The 24,258-nt window shown below is 46.8% G+C and overlaps 1 protein-coding gene across 1 annotated transcript in view; it reads right to left on the minus strand.

The window, feature by feature from the left end:
* CCDC17 (coiled-coil domain containing 17) overlaps nt 1–24,258 on the minus strand; it is a 136,612-nt gene that overhangs the window by 81,912 nt on the left and 30,442 nt on the right. Inside the window, exons 6-8 of the mRNA XM_069233232.1 lie at nt 7,809–7,931; nt 7,439–7,575; nt 900–1,022 (exon numbers count right to left, since the gene is read on the minus strand). Coding sequence (XP_069089333.1) covers nt 900–1,022; nt 7,439–7,575; nt 7,809–7,931 — 383 coding nt within the window. The remainder of the gene's footprint in view (nt 1–899; nt 1,023–7,438; nt 7,576–7,808; nt 7,932–24,258) is intronic.

Genomic DNA, 24,258 nt, shown 5'->3' on the forward strand with positions numbered 1-24,258 from the left:
GCCTTATGTGTGTATTTACCTGTTGTGCTTTGGAGTACGCAGGCCTGGACTTGGGGTCCCCTTCTTCCATGGAGAAGTGACAATCCTGGCCTGTCCATTACAAAAAGTACACAATGTCGCATTCACTTGCTACAGTGGATGATGGAATTATAGGTGCCATGGTTCCAGGTTGGTCAAGGGGTCTTACAACGTGCTTTTCACATGTGTAGACTTACTACAACTAGTGGGGATGTGAAAAACAGACATCTTCCACGGTGTGAAGTGACTTCAAATAGTCAGATTCCTGTTTTAAAGCCACTGCATCAGTACCTGTGCCTGGGTTTTGGAAGCGTAGGAATTCCAATGCATTGCAGGCTACGCGTAACGCATCTTGAAGAAGTAGCAAGCGTCAGTTGTAAGTGACTTTTTCAGACGAAACGCCCACTCTGCATACATTAAAATCAGAGTGATGCAGCCGAATCCCGCACAGGTTTTTTTTGTTGCAGGGCCAGGAAAATTGATGGATTAGGCCAAATGCGTTTCGTTGTATATGTGGAGCTAACAGAGCACCGCCGCTGTGTCAAAAGAAATTACGCAACAGCGATGCAAGCTCCTTGTAAATAAGCCCCCTTATGTCTAACTCTCTCCCATTCATTTAAAAAATCTTCTTCAGATGGACTGAAAGTGACACCTTTAGCTCCATTGCAAATGCCACGCTTGGCCCATTGAGTGCCACAAACCAGGCCCCTTTATTTGCATCCCAGGCCATGCTTACATCCCCATAACACTGCCACTTTTTAACATCCTTGCTTCAGCCTATCTCTTTGTTATAAACAAATGGATATAAAAAGTATTTGAGTCAATTTGCAAGCCGTATTTCCTACAATCTTGGATGATGTAAGAGCTCTCTCAGCACCTACCATCATCAGCCTTTCTCTTATCCCGCTGAAGCTTCATCTTCAAGATCTCATCCTCCAGCCTCTGGTTCTCCATCTCCACTGAAAGAAGCTCTGAGTCCAGGACCCGGGGGGCTGGATCTGGCCCTGTGTCCACAACAATCTCAGTTAGATGGGATAACATGTGTGGCAAGTCCAGAAAGAGAGAACCAGGCACATTTCATTGGTTCCAAAACACAATTATATGAAGTGACGAGTAGACCAACCAATAAACAGATACAGCAGCAGCCAACAGACCAGTTCAGACATGTTGGAAACATTTAACAGACCAGATCAGACATAGTTAGCAACACCCAACAGACCTGAACAGACATTGTTAGAAACATCCAACAGACCAGATCAGACATAGTTAGAAACATGCAACAGGCCAGATCATACATGCTAGAAATATACAACAGACCTGATGAGACATGAGGCCTGATTTAGAGTTTGGTGAATGAGTTACTCTGTCACAAATGTGACAGATATCCCATCTGCTGTATTGCGAATCCCATAGGATATAATGGGATCGTAATACATTAGACGGGATATCCGTCCCTTTTGTGATGAAGTAATCCCATCCACCAAACTCTAAATCAAACTCATAGTTATAAACATCTAACAGACCAGATCAGACATAGTTTGAGACATGCAACAGACTAGATCAGACATAGAAACATCCAACAGACCAGATCAGACAGATTCAGAAACATGCAACATACCAGATCAGACATAGAAACATCCAACAGACCAGGTCAGACACGTTTAGAAACATGCAACATACCAGATCAAACATAGAAACATCCAACAGAACAGATGAGACATAGAAACATCCAACAGACTAGATCAGACACAGTTAGAAACATGCAACATACCAGATCAGACACAGAAACATCCAACAGAACAGGTGAGACTTAGAAACATCCAAAAGACAAAATCAGACACAGTTAGAAACATGCGACTTACCAGATCAGACATAGAAACATCCAACAGAACAGATCAGACATAGGGGAATATTTAAGAAAAGTGGTGCTGCACCCACTGCAGCACCACTTTCCTTGTGCCCCTTAGCGCCCCCCTACCAACACCATGTGTGCGCCATATTTAAAATATGGCGCACCATGGCGCAGGTAGGGGACAATAGCATCAACATTTTTGACGCTATTGATGTACAGTTTAGAGTTAGCTCCAAAATGTTGGTACTAACCCTGAAGAGTACATAGGGACCCCTGTAAATAATAATGGGCCCCCTTTTAACGCCTGCTCTGAGCAGGCATTAAAAATGTCAGAACAAATGATGCAACCAAATCTCTTAGATTTCTTTGTGCCATTTTTTCAGCCCCCTTAATGAGGGAATGCCCCCTTGCATACATTATGCCTGGTGCAGGCATAATGTGGCGCAAGGGGTTACAAAGTGGTGCAATGTATGCAATGACGCTAATGTGTTGTTAGATGGCACTCGGTCCTCTTAAATCTGGACCATAGTTAGAAACATGAAAGAATAGAATCCGGCCCCATCAACAAGCTGTCAAAAGTGCACCAAGAAAAGCAATCATAGACGAATACACCAATGAGCAACTTTCACAAAAAGACAAGACTTGGACATCTCCTGCAACACAGCAGTTCTACAAAATGATGATGACCTGGGCCTCAAAAGTGCTTTATTTGTAAAGCTACTCTACTTCCAAAGGTAACACCCAAATACAAATGATATGTTGTATATGTATATATTGTATGTATATATATATATATATATATATATACAATGAAGTGAAGTATGATTTGTCAAGGGACAGGAGTTAGATTGTGTAAGTTTTTACTCATTTAAGGGTGTGAAGTTACCACTACTTTTGCGCTAGGGTTCACCAGATATGGTTTTTATGTGCTATAATGTGCTCATAGCGCCCGGCGTAACATCTGCGCACCATATACTCTGACTACCTCACATTTATCCTATTGCCAATAGGAAGATCTTGTGAGTGTTAGTGAAATAGAGAGATCAGCAAAGTAAAAAAGATGGGAGTAAGCTGGGGCAAGGGAGAGTGGAGAGACACCTTGCCCACTCACTTAATCGTCTACACACCTGAGCATGCTTCCATTTGTTTAGAAACCGATGCATGTACCCATCCCTCCTTCCACACGCAGACACTGTTCCACTCACACTAATGTATTCATCCATCAAATCATTCACTAGGAGGATCGCATCTATTCAAACTTCGGTTCCACTGTGTCAAAATATCTATCCACCTACATCCATGTCATCCACCCATCCACTACACCAGCCATTCATCTTTACATTCACACACTTCATGCACTCAACCATCCCTCCAGTCCTAACTAAACATCTCTCCAGCTGGCTTCCCACCCACACCGAATCATTATCTCTCCTTACAGATTCACACACCCATCCATTCATTTACCACTACCCATGCATCTATACATAGATTAACACAACTTTATTTCCACACCTAACCGTCCTTCCACCATTACTAATGCATCTATACATAGATTAATTCAACTTTCCATCCACACCCATCTGTTCATTCACCAGCACCCATGCATCTTTACATAGATTTACACATCCTTGGCTCAGACTTAAGAGGGCCTAGTGCCTCCTTGTGCCACATTAGAAGCATTTTTTTATGCTAGTGTGGCCCAAAGAGGCCAAACTTGCTGTGCCAGATTTACAAAGTGCACTTTGTAATCCCTCGCGCCACATTATGCCAGTGCCAGGCATAATCTATGCAAGGGGGTGAAAAAATGGTGCAAAAAAATCTAAAAGATTTATTTGCGCCATTTTTTGCTGCACTTTTAACACCTGCACAGAGCAGGCATTAAAAGGAGGCACACCATTATTTATAATGGGCCTAAATGTGCTTTGCAGGATTAGCATCAACATTGTTTACGCTAATCCTGCAAAGCGCCAAACTAGCATAAAAAATGTTGATGCAGTTTCCGAACTACGGCCATGGTGCACCATATCTTTAATACGGAGCACACATGGTGGCGTTAGCGGGGCACTAAGGGGCGCAAGAAAAGTGGGGCTACACTGGGTGCAGCTCCACTTTTGTTTAATCTGCCACTTTATTTCCACAAGCAACGTTTCATCCACCAGTATTAACTCATCTACACATAAATTCACACAACTTTCCATCCTTCGGTTCATCCACCAGTACTAATTCATCTATACATAGACACAAACACTCCATCCACACCCATGTGTTCATCCAACAGCACTCATGCATCTCTACACATATTCACACAGCTTTACGTCCACACCTATCCATTCATCTGCCAGTACCCAGCCATCTATACATAGATTCCTTCAACTTTCCATCCACACCCCTCTGTTCATTCACCCATACCTATGCATCTATACATAGATTGACACAACTTTCCATCCACGCCCATCAGTTCACCCACCAGTATCGATGCATTTTTACATAGACTCACACAACATTCAATTCAAACCCATCCGTTCATCCACCCGTACCAGTGGATCCATACAAAGATTCACACAACTTTCCCTTCCACACCCATCGGTTCATCCACTAAATCCCATCTATCTATACATAGATTTACAGAACTTCCCCCCACACCCATCTATTCATCCACCAAAACCCAAGCATCTTTAGATACATTCACACAACATTGCCTCCACACCCATCCATTTATCCACCAGAACCCATGCATCTATACATAAATTCATACAAATGTTCATCCACACCTATCCATTCATCTGCCAGTATCCACACATCTGTGCATAGATTCAGGCAAGTGTCCACGCACACCCATCCTGTTCAGCCACCAACACCCATGTATATATACACAGATTCATACACAATTCCATCCACACCCATCCGTTCATGTGCCAGCACCAATGCGTCTATAGGTAGATTTACACAACACAAAGTATTAACACATCAATCCACCCATGACTATACTTTCATCTATTCATTTAGCGACAACCAAGGCATTCTTTAATCATGCACCACATCTATGCACCAATACATCAATGCCGAACCATCCATTTTTGCACAAAGACTGCATTAATCGAATTATCTATTTGTGCATGGGGGCCGATATATTTGTTGTCTGATATTGGTTTGAACATTGCTAATTTCACGTGTCAGTAGTGGTGCCCCTAGGTTTATTGCTTGCATGTGTTAACAGCGGTGCCCCTGGGTTTACTGCATGCTTACGTCAGCAGGGGAGCCCCTGGAATTAGTGCTTGCATGTGTCAGCAGCAGTCCCTCTGGATTTACTTCTTGCAAGTGTCAGCAGCGGTGCCCCTGGGTTTATTTCTTGCATGTATCAGCAGCTGGCCTGGAGATTATTACTTGCATGTGTCAGCAGCAGGCCTGGGGTTTATGGCATGCATCTGCCAGCAGTGGTGACCTGGGTTTATTGCTTGAATGTGTCAGCAGCATTGCCTTGGCCTTATTGCTTGCATGTGCCCTCAGCAGTGCCCTGAGTTTATTGCTTGCATGTGTTAGCAGCAGTGCTCTTGGACCTATTGCTCTCATGCGCCAGCAGCTGTGCCCTAGGTTGTTTGCTTGGATATGTCAGCACTGGTGCCCTGGGTTTATTGCTTGCATGTGTCAGCAGTGGTGCCCCTGGGCTTATTAACGGATGTGTCAGCAGTGGTGCCCTGGGTTTATTACTTGCAAATGTCAGCAGCGGTGTCCTGGATATATTGCTTGCATGTGTAGCTGCGATGTCGTAGGTTTATCACTTGCATGTGTCCGCAACGTTGCCCTAGGTTTATTGTTTGCATGTTTCAGCAGTGGCGCCCTGGGGTTACTGCTTGCATGTTTCAGCAGTGGTGCCCTGGGTTTATTGCTTTCATGTGTCAGCAGCGGTGCCTCGAGATTTATTACTTGCATGTGTAAGAAGTGGTGCCCTGGGTTTATTGCTTGCATGTGTCTGCAGCGGTGTCCTGTATTTATTGCTTGCATGTGTGAGCAGTGGTGCCCTAGGTTTATTACTGGCATGTGTCAACAGTGCAGCCTAGGTTTATTGCTTGCATGTGTCAGCAGGGGTGCCCCAGGATTTATTGCTTGCATGTACCAGCAGCGGTGGACTAATTTTATTAATTGCATGTGTCAGGAGTGGTGCCCTAGGTTTATTGCTTGCATGTGTCAGCAACAGTTCCCTAGGTTTATTGATTGCATTTGTCAGCAGCTGGACCCTGTGTTTATTGCTTGCTTGCATGTCAGCAGGGGTGCTCTGGGTTTATTGCTTGTATAAGTCCGTAGCGGTGCCCTGTATTTATTGTTTGCATGTGTCAACAGTGTGACCTAGGTTTATTGTTTGCATGTGTCAGCAGCGGTGCCTCAGGATTTATTACTTGCATGTGTCAGCAGTGGTGCCCTAAGTTTATTGCTTGCATGTGTCAGTAGAGGTGCCCTGAGTTTATCGCTTGCATGTATCAGCAGCGGTGGCCCAGATTTATTGCTTGCATGTGTCAGTAGCAGTGCCCTGGGTTTATTGCTCACGTGTGTCAGCAATAGTGGCCTGGGTTTCTTGCTTGCCTGTGCCAGCAGAAGTGCCCTGTCTGTATTGCTTTCATGTGTCAGCAGTGGTATCCTAGATTTATTTCTTGCACGTGTCAGCGGCAGTGCCCCAGGTTTATTTCTTGCATGTGTCAGCAGTAGTGCCCTGAGTTTATTAGTTGCATGTATCAGAGGTGGTGCCCCAGGTTTATTAGTTGCATGTGTCAGGAGCGGTGCCCTAGATTTATTAGTTGCATGTGTCAGCGTAAGTGCCCTAGGTTTATTACTCGCATGTGTCAGGAGCGGTGCTCTCGGTTTATTACTTGCATGTGTCAGTAGCAGTGCCCAAGGTTTATTGCTTGCATGTGTCAGGAGCGGTGCCCAAGGTTTATTGCTTGCATGTGTCAGGAGCGGTGCCCTAGGTTTATTGCTTGTATGTGTCAGGAGCGGTGCCCTAGGTTTATTGCTTGTATGTGTCAGCAGTAGTGCCCTAGGTTTATTGCTTGCATGTGTCAGTAGTAGTTCCCTAGGTTTATTACTTGCATGTGTCAGGAGTGGTGCCCAAGGTTTATTACTTGCATGTGTCAGTAGCAGTGCCCAAGGTTTATTGCTTGCATGTGTCAGGAGCGGTGCCCTAGGTTTATTGCTTGTATGTGTCAGCAGTAGTGCCCTAGGTTTATTGCTTGCATGTGTCAGGAGCGGTGCCCAAGGTTTATTGCTTGCATGTGTCAGGAGCGGTGCCCAAGGTTTATTGCTTGCATGTGTCAGTAGTAGTTCCCTAGGTTTATTACTTGCATGTGTCAGGAGCGGTGCCCAAGGTTTATTGCTTGCATGTGTCAGGAGCGGTGCCCAAGGTTTATTGCTTGCATGTGTCAGTAGTAGTTCCCTAGGTTTATTACTTGCATGTGTCAGGAGCGGTGCCCAAGGTTTATTGCTTGCATTTGTGTGTGCTTGCTTGTAGGTGTGTTACTTCTTTTCTTCACTGTGTGAACATCTCTAAATCCTTGTTCAGAGGACAGAGGTACGTACGTTTCTTTTTCTTGTCCTTCCGCTCTGGTTTCGGGCCCATCTGCTCGAACATCATGGCTTCCATTTGGAGGTCGCGCATCTGCGCGAGGACTGCAGGGTCGCTGCCCCCGTTCTGGACATACGCCATGTGCAGGGAGCTGGAAGGAAGGGAGACAACACTGAATCAACCACTGAGTGATGCAGAGGTCCTCCTCAAAGTCTGGACATAAGGGCTCTGGGAGGCACTCTACAGAATCATGTACATCAACCAGTCAGTCAGATAGAAGATCACCAAACTGCTCTTAGGACGGAGGATTAGCTACTGAAGCTGGTGATGGTCACTTGACCCCACCCCGGCCCCCATTTTTCACAATGTTTATGATTTACGCACCTGATTTCTGAAGAAAGAGGACCAGCACCAGATGGAAAGGGAAACAGGTTCCAGGACACCTTCTCCCCCTTCTTCTCCGGGGTTTTCGGTGCATTGCCTTTATTCGCTTCCTCATACTTTGCTCTGTTACAGAACATGATAAGACAAGAGTTTTAGTCCCAGGGTCAGTAGTTTGTTTCCCTTTTACTGTCTCACAAGATTATAAACGGAACATTTATCAGCAAGAAGTCCATAAAGTGGGCGACAATTAGGCAACAACCCCAAGAAAACATGAGCTGAAGGGACGTTCAACTAAAATGTGCCATTTATGATGAGCTACACAACAATAACACTCCCACAATGCACTGCTTTAGACCTCAAACATGATGTCCGAAATGGCATAGTAAAGTACCATAACACTGCACGTAATATCATGCATGATTACACAGACTACATCACAAATGACTATGACACCCCAACAGCATTGATGATAACCTTGCATGTGACGTCACATAACACAACTGGCTTCACTAATGACAACACATTTCACATCACCATTTATCTGCAGTGTGTAAGACCAAAGGCTAGGTACTGAGAGCAGAGCATGACCAAACATCAAACCCCTTGCTAAAAGCCTGCTGATCATGGCCAAGCAAAGATGCCCAACCTACTATGGGGTGGCACACTAAAGGGCCACACAAAAGGTAGTGGATACTTCTGGTAGAAGGCTCAGGTCCCTTCACCTAGAGAAACCTTTCTCTAGGTAGGTATCCTGATTGAGGGCCGAAGCATGTTGACATTAGAGGACAATGGAGTGTGGTAAGACCTTACCACTCAGAGACACCCTCCTGTGGTTGCTCCTGAAGGCAGGACAACTTTTATTTTTAACCCTACACTGTGTACCCACAGCAATCAAGGAGAAATATCTGTGATTACACAGAGGTAGATATAGGACTGAATATCTGGACCCCTGTGTTGATCAAAGAATACTTTATTCTGAACTCCCTTTTCCCCAAAACATTTTTTGAGGTTAAGATTGAGACTACCAGATTGGCATTGTCTTAACTTGGTGGGGTGGGCTGGCTGATGATGAAGCAAGCCACAATTATGTGGGTGAGGCCTGTCCGTCCATAAACAAGTGGTGACTTTGGAATATGAATAGGGAGCCGGGTGAGCGAGGGTCTGGGACTCCCCAGATAGACTAGGTAGATCACTTTACTGCCCTACCTTGGTGTGATATTAGTGTGATGACTGGAGCCTGTAGGGCGGGTGATTTAGGTTTTTTATCCCTCTTATGTGAGGATTCAGTTTGGAGGTCAAAGGAGAGCAAAACTAAAAAATTAACTGAAACACATATGTAAATAAATGGGAAACTGATTTATCTCAGTTAGCGAGGAAGGCTCCTGGTTACCCCCCTCTGGAAGCATCATTAGTCGTAACAGAGGTAGCTGATGTGGTAGAAAACCTGGCTTTCTTGTTCCTGGAGGCAGTGGCTTTGGTCCAGTCTTCCTATAGGAAATTTTGGAAACTTGAATGAATGACTCAACAGAGCATTCTGCACATATTAAATTATTGAGGCAGATTGCTTCCAGAAAATAAATGCCTGGCTCCTTTAACTAACACAGAATCAAACCTCACTTCAGCTTCATTAACATTTGATTAGCAGCCATATATCTCTTGGAGACCCAATTGTATTATACTGACAAAGGGACAGCATTCTATCATCGAAGCACCTTCCTAACTGCTCGGTTAGGGTGAGGGTTGTAAAAAGAACTTTCAATAAATGTGGAAGCGTTTCTGATGACTGCACTGACCAGTGCAGATCACCCAACCTGCACAACAAAAGCAGTTACCACCACAGATAAAACTGCAACGAGCAGTGAGAAAAGCATTCTGGCTTTGATGTGCTAACATGTGTAAACTGAGCCAAGCACAAATTCTATTTGCATGTGATAACACGTTACAGCCATACCTACTGGTTTTGCAAATCCTAGGTTTCCCAGAGTGAGCCTCACAAGACTGCATTACCACCAGGTCCCACCGTCCTCATCCCCTTCATTACTACATGGAGAGGAATCTCTCCATGACAGAAAAAAGAACATGAGGAATGCTCTATCCCCACCCCCACCGGCGAGTACATAACCATGTACTTCCCCTGCATTCCTCCTGTTCTTTTTTTCTGTCCATGACAGGGTAACGAGGATGGGCTGCCCCTGTGGGGCTCGAGCAGCGTGGAGGCTTCCTTCGGCTTGGCGGTGAGGAACCTGGATGACTGTGCGTTTCTGCTCGGGAGCCTGGCCCGGAGCAGAACGTTGTCTTGCAGTTTGCCGCTGGGCCGCTGGGTTCCGGGCCTGTATGGCGTTTCATCATCCTCTCATTGGTCACAACTTGGTGGTTCAGTCCGACAACATGACGGTGGCCTACCTCACCAACCAGGGTGGGATTCGGTCCCAGTCTCCCAATCTGGTGGAGCAGCAATTGTTTCACTGGGGCGAGCTCTACTTCAGTCCCTGGTTGCTGTACATGTGTGTGGGGTGGACAGTGGGGTGGCGGACTCCCTCAGCGGGTGTTTTTATCCCTTTGCAGGAGATTTCTCTTTCCAGGGAGGCGATTCTCATGGTGTGCAAGAGGTTTGGTGTACCCTACCTCAACTTTTTTGCTTCCCGACTCACTGCTCAGGTTTTTCTGTTCTGCTCTTGGGGTCCTCAGCCAGGGGCATGGGGAGTGGATGCATTGACAGTCTCCTGGCCAGCCCGGCTGTTGTATGCTTTCTCGCCTATCCCCCTCATTTCCAGGTTTCTGGCTCGGTTTCTGAGGGAGGACAGATGTGTGGTTTTGGTGGTCCCTTTTTGGCCTCGGGGGTCTTGGTTCCCAGTTGTCCAGTTGTTGTCAGTTCAGGGTCCTTAGTTTCTTCCTCTGTTTCCCTCCCCTCCCTGGTCCGTTACTCCTCCACCTCTCTGGAAGCTTTGGCTATCGGTATGGAAGTTGAAAGGCAGGGGTTGCAGCACAGGGGCATTCCCAGGCATTTAGGGGTGGCCATTCAGCATTCACGTAAGCCGTCTACTTAGGCATTGGAGTAATTTTCAGAAATGGTGTTCTCCCCTTGGTTTTTCTCCATTGGATTGTTCCTTACTGACTGTTCTTCAGTTCTTGTGGGAAGGTTTTGAGAAATGCCTGGCTGGCTATACCTTGTGAGCTCAGTGGGCTGCTATTAAGGCTTTTCGTGCTCCGTGGGGTAATCTTGCAGATTTAGAGGATTTGGTTTCTCATCTGTTGAAGAGTTTTCCCATCCTCTGGTGAAACCTCTTTTTCCTTTTTGGGATTTGCCTCTGGTGCTTGGTCCCTTGGACTCTTCCCCATTTGAACCTCTGGATGCCACGGATTTTAAGTTTTTGACTTTCAAGGTTGTGTTTTTGGTTGCTATCACCTCACCTAGGCGCATTGGGGAATTGGGTGCTTTAATGGCTAGAGAACCTTTTTTGTCTTTTTCCGAGGATGGGGTTGTGTTACGTCTGGATTCATCCTTTGTTCCCAGGGTGGCCTCTCAGTTTCATCATTTTCAGGAGATTGTCCTCCCTTCCTTGCAGGCGGGGTCTCCTGGGGAAAGGGATCTGGACTAGTCTTTGCTGGATGTTCGTAGAGCTCTTTTAGTCTATCTTGAGCGGACTCGATCTTTTCGCAAATCTGACTCTTTTTTTCTCTCCTTTGGTTCTTCTTCTATGGGGAAGAAGACATCCTCTCCTTCCATTGGCAGGTGGGTGAAGAAGGTTATTTAAGTAGCTTATTCTTTGGCCGGTGTTCCTCCTCCCGGAGGTGTACAGAGTCTCTCTACCAGATGTATGGCAGCTTTTTGGGCAGAAATAAAGGGGGTCTCCATCTCCGAGATTTTTCGGGCAGCAACTTGGGCTGTTGCTAATACCTTATTTTCCCACTATCATCTTCAGAATGTGTTGAGGGATGAACTTCATTTTGGGTTGAGAGTTCTTCAGGCAGTTTGCTCCTAAATTAGCTGTTTTCATTAAATCACTTTTGGCATGTACCTGGTTGTTTGCCTCTGTGGTTCTTTGTTATATTTTGTTTTTTTTTCTCTAAGGCTGTTCTGTTTGTGGCTTGGGCATTCTCCATATAGTAATGAAGGGGACGAGGATGGTGGGACCTGGGGGTAATGTCTGGTTACTTACCAGTAATCTTCATTACTCTTGGTCCTGTAGTCCATGTCCCATTCATTACGCCCCACCCTCCCTCCCGGACGGCCAGCCTTTGAGTCAGGGGACTTGGTAGTTCAGGAGGAATGCTGGGTAAGTACATGGTTATGTACTCCCCGGCGGGGTCAAGGGTGGGGATAGAGCATTCCTCATGTCCTTTTTTTCTGTCAGGGAGAGATTCCTTTCTATATAGTAATGACTGAGACAAGGACTACAGAACCAGGAGTAATGAAGATTACCAGTAAGTAACCAGACATTACCACATGCAGTTATTAGCTGTCCCAGGTACGAGCAGCACAAGCCTGCAGAATGACAGGATGCTACCAGGAGTAACAGGATTTAAAATGAGAAACTGTACATTATTACAGTAACCCTGCAAACTCACTGTAATATTATTTCAAATCATATTTAATATATGAGGCAGTACTTATAGAGGCAAGACAGGATTCAAAGTTTAGATAAAAGCATTATATTTAAGAAGCACTAGAGTGGCAAGTACAACCAGCAATACTGGATAAGGACCACAATGGAACATACAACCAGTGATTTTTGAGAAGGACCACAATGGCGCATAAAATAAGTGAACACAAAAGAAGTACCACAAAGCACACACAAAAGAAAACTATTGAAGAACAGGCACAATGGCAGATAAGGGCAAGGTAAAAAGCACTGGAATGTTTAGATCAGGAAGTAGTTGTTTATAGTACGGGGGCCATATGTACAAGCCCCTACTGATGCCCTAGCGTTGTTTTTTTATGCTAAGGAGCCGCATGCCACAAAGAGGTGCAGTGCTTGCATTGTGCCACTTTGTACAGTCGCGGCGCGCGAAAGGGTGGCGTGACGAGAGGGGCAGATGATGGGGGGGATAAATATTAAAATAATATTGAAATAATTTAAAAACCACTTACCTACACGCTGCTGCGCCGCTCCTCCGTCTTCTCTGCTGCACGCAGACATAAGCTTCCAGCCTGCCCTGCGGCCAATCCTGACGCTGTTCAGAGCAGCGTTAGGATTGTCTGTGAGCGCCCAGCCAGGGCGCATCCAGGCAGACTGGGAGCCTGTGCCTGCTTGCTCCAGCCCGGCACTGTGTTGCCACTGAGTGTTTGGACGGCCCGAGACTGCCGGCTAACCATACATGCACAATGAGAGGGAGTGCTGTGCACTCCCCCTCACTTCTCATCCCCTGTGGCCCCAACCCTTTACAAGAAAACAATAACAAACACAGTTTATTATTGTTTTCTTGTAAAGGTTTTGCAGCTGTCTCTGCTGGCAGGGGGCTACGCTCCATCGCCCTAACGTAGGAGCCGCCCCTGACTTTGTAACCCCTTGCGCCACATTATACTTGCGTCAGGTACTGTATGCAGGGAAGGTGTTCCCCCGCAGGGAGGCCAGAAAAAATGGCGCTGTGAAATATACAAGACGCTCCTGAATTAGCCTATGGGCCTCCATGTGCTTTGCTGCATTAGCGCCAACATGTTTGGCACTACTGCAGCAAAGTTAGGGAGGTTAGCGCCAAAAAGTTTGATGCTGTTGTGGTAACGACCGCCATGATGCGCCATATGGTAAATACAGCAAAACCATGGTGTTATTAGGGAGGGTACAAGGGGAAGCATGAAAAGTGGCGCAGCAGAAAAAATGCACCACTTCTTGTAAATTTGCCCCAGAATGTCTTGTTTTTAAAGGAGGAAGGCTTTGTTTTAAGATAGCTTCTCCGTTTGGTCCTTGCCACCTGCTGTAGACAATGCACCTCATGCATTGCAATGGAAGAATATTTCAGGAGACAGAATTATATAGCAAACAGGCCGCTGCATGAAGTTGGAGCAATTTACATCTTTGAAGATCACTGTATGCATATTTTAACAAGTTTTGGAAGATACTAGGCTCTATCTAAAACTCTAAGGATTCAGGGCCATATTTATACTCTGTTTGCGCCGAATGTGCGCCAAACATTTTGACGCACAATCGGCGCAAACCCTGCCCCATATTTATACTTTGACGTCCGACCCCGCGGGCGTCAAAATTCCACCATGTGCGTCATTTTTTGGAAGGGGGAACCAGCCTTGCGTTAATTATATGCAAGGTAGGCGTTCCCTTCCAAAAAATGACTTCAAGGCCTGTGCCCCATATTTATACTCTGACATCATTTTGACGCACAGAAGGGGGTGAGCCTTAAAAAACGGCGCACAGCCTGATGGGTGCCGTTTTTTAACGCCTGGGTCAGGGCAGGCCTTAAGGGACCTGTGGGCTCGGAAGGTGCCCAGAGGTGCCCTCCCCTGCCCCCAGGGACACCCCCTGCCACCCTTGCCCACCCCAGGAGGACACCCAAGGATGGAGGGACCCATCCCAGGGAAGTTGAGGTAAGTTGGGGTAAGTATTTTTTTTCGTTTTTTTTAAGTGTCATAGGGGGGCCAGATTTGGGCCCCCCTACATGCCACTATGCCCAATGAACATGCCCAGGGGACATAAGTCCCCTGGGCATGGCCATTGGGCAAGGGGGCATGACTCCTGTCTTTGCTAAGACAGGAGTCATGTCAATGGAGGTTGGGCGTCAAAAGAAATGGCGCAAATCTGGTTTGAGGCCTGAATTTTGCCTCAGACCTGACTTGCCCCATTTTTTGACGCACAACCCCCATTTTCCCATACGCCGGCGCTGCCTGGTGTGAGTCATTTTTTTTTTACGCACACCAGTCCACAGCGCCGGCTAACGTCATTCCATAAATAAGGCGCCCGCATGGCGCATTGGAATGGCGTTAGGTGGCGGTAAACTTTTTGACGCACAACTGTGTTGGTGCAGTTGTACGTCAAAAATTATAAATATGGGCCTAAATGTGCAGCTGTGAGTGTGAGATGACCCATCCAGTCAGCCTGTACTAAATACATTACTGGGATCCACAGCTTCTGGTTGCTGAAAAGGATGGGATCTGATGTGCTGGAGAAAATTGTTTTAAATTTTGAAAATGGATACGAAAAGGGAAATTCTTAAACATTTTGTGCTGGATTATTGTAACAAAAAAGTGACGCTAACCAGCACAAAATGTTTTTTTCTGATTCACATGGAGATTCCCCAAAAGTAACACAAAGCAGCATGTAACGCTTCTTTGCATAACTTTGCATCAAGGGGGCGTTACATGGGTGGTACATGCAACCACCCATGCTTTTTGACACTAAACCCTATCTACTAACATTTAGCGCCAAAAATTAACGCAGCTGAAAAGCAGGCATAAAAAGGAGAAATCTTTTAATTTCTCCTCTCTTTTTTGACTTAGCATGTGTGCTGCACTGTTTAGCACACATGCAAAGTAGGAAAAGGTTTTTCACTTGTCTAGCCATACTACATAGCACATAGCACATGATGGTACCCTGCTTGTACAAAACCTATGGTAGACTCTGGCACGCACACCAGCTCTATGGCGCTAAGGATTGTGCCTGGCGCACAGCAGCTGAAATCAGCGCTGGAACTAGGGAGAGGGGAGGGGAGAGCCATATCTCTTTATAGATGGAGCTCTCCTGCTCTCTCCCTGTCATGCAATGCAGCGCAGCATTTTTTTTGCCACACTGCTTTCCTTGACACCTTTAAGAATGCAGGTCGTACTGTCTGTATGAGAAAGCTTCCCATCTGTTCCAGATGTCATAGTATTTTACATTCTGCACTTTTCTTCTCTTTTTTTCCAATGATGTTTGTAGGAAAGTAGCCTATTTCTTACTTGGTTACCCCCAACTTTGGCCTGTTTGTCAGTGTGTTTGACTGTGTTCACTGGAATCCTGATAACCAGGACCCCAGTGATTATGCTCTCTCCTCTAAATTTGGTTGCTGGTAAAGTTTTCTCCATCTGATTGGCATACTGGTCCCCCCATGTAAGTCCCTAGTATATGGTACCTAGGACATTGCAGTTCCAGGACATCCCTATGGACTGCAGCAGTTTTTCTGCCACCCATAGGGAGCTCATGCAAAGGGTTCTCCAGGCCTGCCATTGCAGTCTGCGTGAAGCCGGTGCACCCACCTGTTTTCACTACAGGTCACTGCACCAGGTCACTGTAAGTCCCCCCTCTAGTAGGCCCTCTCAGCCCAGAGGGCAGGGTGCAGGTACCTGTGTGTGTGGGCACCCCTGCACTAGCAAAGGTGCCTCCACAAATGCCAGCCACATTTCACTGGACTTCGTGAGTGCGGGGATGCCATTTTACATGTGTACTGGACACAGGCCACTACATATGTCCAGCTACATAATGGTAACTCCAAACCTAGGCATGTGTGGTATCAGACTTGTCGGAATTATACCCCAATACTGTTGCACGTATTGGCAGTATGATTCCATGCACTCTGGGGGCTCCTTAGAGGACCCCCAGCATTGCTACCACCGGTCTTACAGGGTTTTCCAGGCAGCCCAGCTTCTGCCACCCCTCAGACAGGTTTCTGCCCTCCTGCCCAGGAAGGCAGAACAAAGGATTTCCTTTGGGAGAGGGAGGTAACACCATCTCCCTTTGGAAATAGTTGTGACTGGCTTGGGAGGAGTTGCCTCCCCCCAGTCACTGGTTTTGTTGTGAAGGGCACATTTGGTGCCCTCCATGCATAAACCAGTCCACACTGGTTCAGGGACCCCCAATCCCTGCTCTGGCACAAAACTGGACAAAGGAAAGGGAAGTCACCACTCCCCTGTCCATCACCATCCCAGGGGTGGTGCCCAGAGCTCCTACAGGGGGTCCCTGGGTTCTGCCATCTTGCTTACAGGGTTGGCAGGGAATTCTGGTAGCAGCTGAATGGCCATACCAGACAGGTGACGTCAGGGGCACCCTTTGATAGGTAGTTACCTTATTAGGTGACCAAGCCCCCTCTTTGGGCTATATAGGTTCTTCCTCTGGGGTGGGTCCTCAGATTCGGCTTGCAAGATTCCAGCAGGACTTCTCTGCAACCTCTACTTTGACTTCTGGCCACTGGAACCGCGACTGGACCCTCCAGGAACTGACATCGCTGCTAACTTGGAAGAAGACTCCTCTGCAACTTTGTTTCCCTGGCTCCTTCCAGCTTTGCAACATTTCCCCGGCCATGCATCCTCAGAAGACTGCAACATGCATCCTCTGAAGACTGCAACTTTTCAGCCTACACAAGAAGAAGAAGGAATCTCCCGTGGGGTGAAGGCATCACTCCCTTGCATCCACAGGTACCTGGCTACAACAACGACTGGCTGCGTGGGTCTCCCCTCATCCTGAGTGGTATGGATCCTGCATCACAAGTGGTGGTCTGGAGTAGTCCCCTTGATCCTCTCTATCACTTTCGTGGTGGTAAGTCCTTTCCACTCCACGCAAGACAGCACCCCCGCGCACTGCGTCCTTTGCAGCTGCCCAGGCTTGTTTGCTTCACCTCTCAGGGGAACTTCAGGCGACATGTAGCTCCAGCACCAAGCACTCCCGCCTGCAACTCCTGGGCTCCTGCGTGGTCCCCGTGCGATGTGAGAGCATCTTCTGTGGTGCTGCGTGGGCTGCTTCAGCGACTTCTGTGTCCCTGTCCTGTGGGACACCTGAGGGTGCTGCCTTTGCTCCTGTGGGCCTTCTGGACGCAGAGGGTCCCCTGTGACTGCCCCTTCCTGGGTAGAGTCTTCTGGACCTTTCTGGTCCCCGGCAGCACCTCTTTCCTCCAACCGTGAGTTTGCCTTTGCCAAAGCTTGTTGGTGGAAATCCTTCACTAACACCAATCTGCAATCCAGCTTCTAGGATGGGACACCTTTTGCACACACCAGGAACTCTTCACCAGCTTCTGGGCTGCAGTGCTGACCTGTCTTCCGTCTTGGTCAACCAACTCCAATCAGTACCTCTGGGTGGGTAGTATCTCCTACTCCTCCTGGACTTCACAGACACTTCTAGACTTGGTTCCCTTTCTCCACAGGTCATCTACTGCTGGTTTCCTGCAGTCTGTTCTGGGTGTCTTCTTTTCAGCCCTTGGGGTGATTTTGGGGAAATCCAGTGTTTTACTCCTGCATTCCTGGTTGCTGGGGGGTACGGTATTATTTACCTGTGTGGTTTCCTAGTACTCCCAGCTCCCCTCTACACGGTTTACTTACCTAAGTAGGGGTCCTGTGTTCGCATTCCATTTTCTTAGTATATGGTCTGGACTCCCCCTAGGGCCAATATCGCTTATTGCTATTTTGCACTGTTTTCCAACCTTTTTAAGCCTCTTGCTGTCTATTGGGGTATATATTTAGTGTAATTACTTACCTCCTATTGTAGGGTTGCCTTTCTAATATTTTCTGATACTGTGTGCCAAAAAATAAAGTACCTTTATTTTTATACAACCAAGTGTTTTCTTTCTTGTTTGTAAGCACTGTGTGACTATATTGGTATTGCATGAGCTTTGCATGTCTCCTATATAGGCCTTGGCTGCTCATCCACAGCTACCTCTAGAGAGCCTGGGTTCTAGACACTGCATACACTTCATTAAGAGGGAATACCTGGACCTAGTATAAGGTGTAAGTACCATAGGTACCCACCACACACCAAGCCAGTTTCCTACAATGTGCACTAATCAAAAATACATTATGACTATGGTTACTCGTTACATAGGTGCAGAGATCTGTGCTAATGCCGAACGCTGGGCCGAGAGCATACCAGAGTTTACACATATCCAGGAGAAGATAGGAGTGCTCCTCGCACTCTCGTGCAGGATGATGCTGGATGCCACGCTCAACCATGGTTAAGCATCAGTGCCACGTAGATGGAACTGGTGTCTCCATCCTCATGGTCTAATAGAGGGGTGTTATGTAAGCTGGAGCTCCAGTTATGAAGGGGGGTGGCTGGATTGCAGAATTCAGCACTGGGCAAAGTATGTCAAACTTTAGCTTCTGGTCCATATGCCACACTGACACCTGGACTAGCAGTATAATATTGTCTTTCTAACCTGGATGGTTTTTCCTTTAAATGCTATCTGACGTTCCCAATCCTATGATATAATTTTCTGTTTGAATCATATATTAGGAGGCCCTGCCAAGTGATGGAAGTGTCGCAACACATTTGTTCCCTTATTTTTCGTTGCATTCTTTGCCCCCTTCCTTCTAATTTTGTCCCTGATTTTTGCTTCTAGCAGATGGAGCGCCTACTGGATCTACTTATAGCTACCCACAATTGGCTCTTACTAATACATTTAGTATTAATGTTCATCTTCAATCAAGTTCTAGGAGTTTGGCAAGAAGATTCTTTTTACCTCTTGTTATTTTCCCTCCTATCTGGAACCTTCTTAAGGAGTCACTTGTATCACCTTAGTACAGGTTGGCACTATGGCTACTCGGAGCAGTTGCTCTTTCCTCGAGCAATCAAGACTCAACAGACCTTCTCAATGTCCAGTCCTTGACAATTATCATCAAAGAAATTTTTAACTCATCAGACTGTGGCATTGTTCATTACCTGGAACCCAAAACACCTAAAATAAGTGTACAGCGACATTTATACTGGATAAAAAGAAATGTTATTATACAAAGAAAACAGCCTTTGTAATTAAACATAGGTCCAATTTGCCACCATCACTTACTTATAAGTATCACCATGGGGAAGAAACCAGCTTCCTTTAATTCTGAAGGCCTAGTTTGCCAAAATGTCAATATAAGTTTGTTCAACTGAATCTTCGATGCACGTTTCTGGACTGTGCAAAACCAGCAGTTTTGGGTTGGAATGTTAAAGAAGTTAGAATACACTGAAATACTTCCTCTCTATGTTCCCAACAATTCCTTGTTTCTCTGGTTGTAGGTCAAACAACACCAAGAGAGTATCCTTTGTGAATTCATTGAGTATATGGAACACAACTTTGACACCTTTTAAGTCCATGCCTGCAGTTGTCCTGATCTTGAATACCTTGTGGGAATTGAGCCTTGAGCTGGTTTTATCCTCTAAGCAAACACTAGAAAATATGAGTCACTGCAACAATTATATCAAAAAAGCTTCAAGAAAACTGAGATTTGGTAACTGATGCAGCTAAAACCAATCACCGAGCAATGCAACACCGAATATATGAAGCAGGGGACAAGGCGGGGAAACTTCTTGCATGGTTAGGCAAAAGGGAGAGAGCCAACCGATGGGTGCCGAGCCTCTGTCTTGATGGGGGTGACTCCGTGACAGACCCACAAGACATCACAAACACTTTAGCAGCTTATTAAACACACCTCTATTCCCCAGTCTGTATGACTACAATTGACAACTCTTGCGACCCCCTCCGAGGCTTGCAGCTCCCGACCCTTTCGGCTGACGACAGATCCTTCATGGAAAGTGATCCCACTGAGGAGGAAGTAACCTTAGCAATCCATAGCATAAAATCTGTCAAGGCAACGGGGCCCAACAGCCTCCCCTTAGAACTCTTTGAGCTTACTGTGCCCCTTATAACCTAGTGTTTACTGAAGATGTATATAAAGAGTTGTGAGAAAAGTGTACTTCTCGGAGGTCAGAGACTGGCCTCCATAGTTGTAATTCATAAAAAGGGTAGACCGGCAGAACGGTGTTCTTCCTACAGGCCCATTTCACTTAACGCAGAGGGCAAAATGCTAGCCAAACTCCTGGCTCTGCGGCTTACACAAATTGTTAGAGATGGGGTCTTAGGTTGGCAGTCAGGTTACCCCCTGTCCAAGCAAGGACCCACACTCTAGTTAGGGTAAAGGAGAATCACCCTCAGTTAACCCCCGCTCACACCCTTGGTAGGTTGGCACGAACAGGCAGGTTTAACTTCAGAAGCAAGATGTAAAGTATTTGTACCAAAAAACACAGCAACTCAGTGAAAAAACTACAAAATGACACAACACAGGTTTCGAAAAATAAATAATATAGCCGCATGGGTGAATGTGCATCGGAAAAGACCAGCGTTGCCTCAATTTCTCACTCGCAAGCGAGAGCGTGCATCGTTCCTCCTCCGGTCAGGTCCGAATGCGTTGTTTCTTCTCTCCCGCAAGAGAGCGATGTATCGATCTGGACGGGCACCTCGGGTCCGGGCAGGCTTTGCGTTGATTTTCCGAGTCCAGCAGGGTTGCGTCAAAAACTGGTAGCACGGTGTCAAGAAACCGCGCTGCATGGGGTCTTGTGTAGTTAACAGCAGCCGATGCGGTTGTTGCGCATCGTTTCTCCAGCTACGTTGCATCGATCTCCCAGCTGCGATGCAGGTGGTGCATGAAACGTTTCCCTGCACAGCGGTCTTTGTGTGGATGTCTGTCCTTTTCTACCTGCTGCTCCTTTCAAGGGCACAGAGACAGGTTAGGGCACCACTTAGCAGGCAGAACGCTCAGCAGAAAACACAAGTCCTGGCAGAGAGAAGTCTTTGTTGTCCATGAGACTTCAACAACAGGAGGTAAGCTCAGTTCAAGCCCTTGGATATTCTTCACCAGTGGGAAGTCACACAAAAGTCAGTCTTTGTCCTCTCTCAGGCAGAAGCAGCTACTGCAGGCCAACCCAGCAAAGCGTGGTCACAGGCAAAGGGGCAGTACTGCTCCTCCAGCTTCTCCAGGTCTTCTCCTTGGCAGAGGCTCCTCTTGGTGCTCTTTATACCCCTTTCTGCCTTTGAAGTAGGCCTATGTGAAAGGAAAGTCTCTGTTGTTTTCAAGATCCTGCCTTGCCCAGGCCAGGCCCCAGACACACACCAGGGGGTTGGAGACTGCATTGTGTGAGGGCAGGCACAGCCCTTTAAGGTGTAAGTGACCACTCCTCACCTCCCCTCATCCCAGATGGCCCATCAGAATATGAAGGCTACACCCCAGCTCCCTTTGTGTCACTGCCTAGAGGAGAAGTGCAAACAGCCCAATTGTCAAACTGACCCAGACAGGGAATCCACAAACAGGTAGAGTCACAGAATGGTTTAAGCAAGAAAATGCCTACTTTTTAAAAGTGGCATTTGCAAACACACAAACTAAAAACCAGCTTCACTAAAAGATGTATTTTTATATTGTGAGTTCAGAAACCTCAAACTACACATGTCTATCTGCCCCCAAAGGGAATTTGTGCTTTAATAATATTTAAAGGCAGCCTCCATGTTAACCCATGAGAGAGATAGGCCTTGCAACGGTGAAAACTGAATTTGGCAGTATTTCACTGTCAGGACATGTAAAACACATAAGTACAAGTCCTACCTTTAACATACACTAGACCCTGCCCATGGGGCTACCTAGGGCCTACCTTAGAGGTGCCTTACATGTATAAAAAGGGAAGGCTTAGGCCTGGCAAGTGGGTACACCTGCCATGTCGAACTGGCAGTTTAAAATTGCAGTCGCAGACACTGCAGTGGCAGGCTGAGCCATGTTTACAGGGGTACTAATGTGGGTGGCACAAACAGTGCTGCAGGCCCACTAGTAGCATTTGATTTACAGGCCCTGGGCACCTCTAGTGCACTTTACTAGGGACTTACTGGTAAATCAAATATGCCAACCATGGATAGCCAATGTACACATTCAATTTATACAGGGAACACTTACACTTTAGCCCTGGTCAGAAGTGGTAAAATTGTCCAGCGCACACAAAACAGCAAAAACAGAGTCCAGCACATAGAAACAATCTGAGAAGTAGAGGGAGACCATGCCAATGATGCCAAGTCTAACACAAATAATCACTAAACTAATACATCATGACCAACCCGGCTTCATGCCTGGCAGAAACACGGCCCTAAACTTGCGTCGACTCCGTGGAGTGTTGGGACGGGCGGGAAGGATGCAAAAATCTTGTTCCTTGATGCCCGTATGGCGTTCAACACCACTGAATGGTGGTACCGTTTTGCAGTGTTAGAACGTATGAGTTTCGGCCTCAAATTTTCTAGTTTGGATACAGCTGTTATATGCCAATCCCCTGGGGCAAGTGGTCAAAAATGCCAGACATTCTCATGTATTCCCCCTCCAGCGAGGGATCATACAGGGCTGCCCACTATCACCACTCATATTTGCCTTAACCCTAGATGTAGGAAGCTGGCCTGGTGTGTGCTGAGCACCCATTGTGTTATGACCTTTTACCAGGTCCAGGTATCCCCTATTAGTGTAGTGTAGGCAGTGTCTAGAAGCCAGGCTCTCTAGAGGTAGCTGTGGATGAGCAGCCAAGACTTATCTAGGAGACATGCAAAGCGTATGCAATACCACTGTATCCAAACAGCACTCACATACGTGAAAGAACCACACAGTGTTACAAAAATAAAGGTACTTTATTTTAGTGAGACAATTACTAAAATACTAAATAGACAATATTTTATTAGCAGGTGAGTAAGCACACTATTATATACACCTTAGTTTCAGGGATGGGCATAAAAAGCAATAGTAAACAGTGAAATAACAGTAGACCCTAGGGGGAGATCAAACCATATACTAAATAAATTGAATGCAAAAGTCAGACCCTCACCCAGGTAAGTGAAATCTGTAGAGGGGAGCTAGAGGATATAGGGACCCCCAAAGGTAAGTACCAGAGTGCCCAACAGCGACCAGGAGAGGATAGGTAAGTACCTCTTTTTCCCAAACCCACGGAGAAACTTTGTAAAAGAACTGTGCAAGACCCTAGACAGAAGAGGACCTGCAAACAAAGGGGACCAAGTCCAGTTCCAGTTGGAGTGCCCCGTTGGGGCAGGAGCCACTACCCACCCTTCTGGAGATGCAAGACAAGGTCGACGATAAAGACCAGGCATCGGCTATGCAGCACAGGAGCAGAAGAAGAGTTCCAGGAGTGATGCAGTCGGTGTCCCACGTCGGAAGTAGAGTTGCAGTCTGTGAGTGGTGTGGAAAAACCACCAACAAGCCTTGGCAAAGACAAGAGTTGCAGATGAAGAGTTGCAGAGCTGATGGTTTCCAGGAAGGTACGAGGGGGCTCAAACTGAAGAGGGGAGTCCCGGGCGACCCTCAGCAGTGAGGAGAGCCAGAAGTCAAGGATGCAGCCCCCACAGGCAACTCACGGGCAGCAGGCACAGGAGTCACTGTGAAGACCACTCAGCACACCTGAAAGGAAGTCCCACCTCGCCGGAGCATCAGACAGGAGACTACGCATTGCAGGGAAGAGTGCTGGAGGTCAGGGTTACACAGAGCCTGAAGATCCTTTAGAAGAAGAGCCAACAAGCCTTGGTAGCTGCAAAGAATCGCATGCACAGGGGTACTGTTCAGCAAGGAGAGGCAAAGACTCACCACCTCCAAAGTCGGACAGCTGGTAGAGGGGGTCGGGGTGACCACTCAGGACTGGTGTGATTGGGGGGTAGCCTTACCTGATATCCAGAAGTATTACTGGGAAGCACAATGGGTTCATCAACTCGCAAATGAACAGGCATACTGTATGGACCACTATAGCCC

The sequence above is a fragment of the Pleurodeles waltl genome, chromosome 4_2, assembly GCF_031143425.1.
Source record: "Pleurodeles waltl isolate 20211129_DDA chromosome 4_2, aPleWal1.hap1.20221129, whole genome shotgun sequence".
NCBI classification, from domain to species: Eukaryota; Metazoa; Chordata; class Amphibia; order Caudata; family Salamandridae; genus Pleurodeles; species Pleurodeles waltl.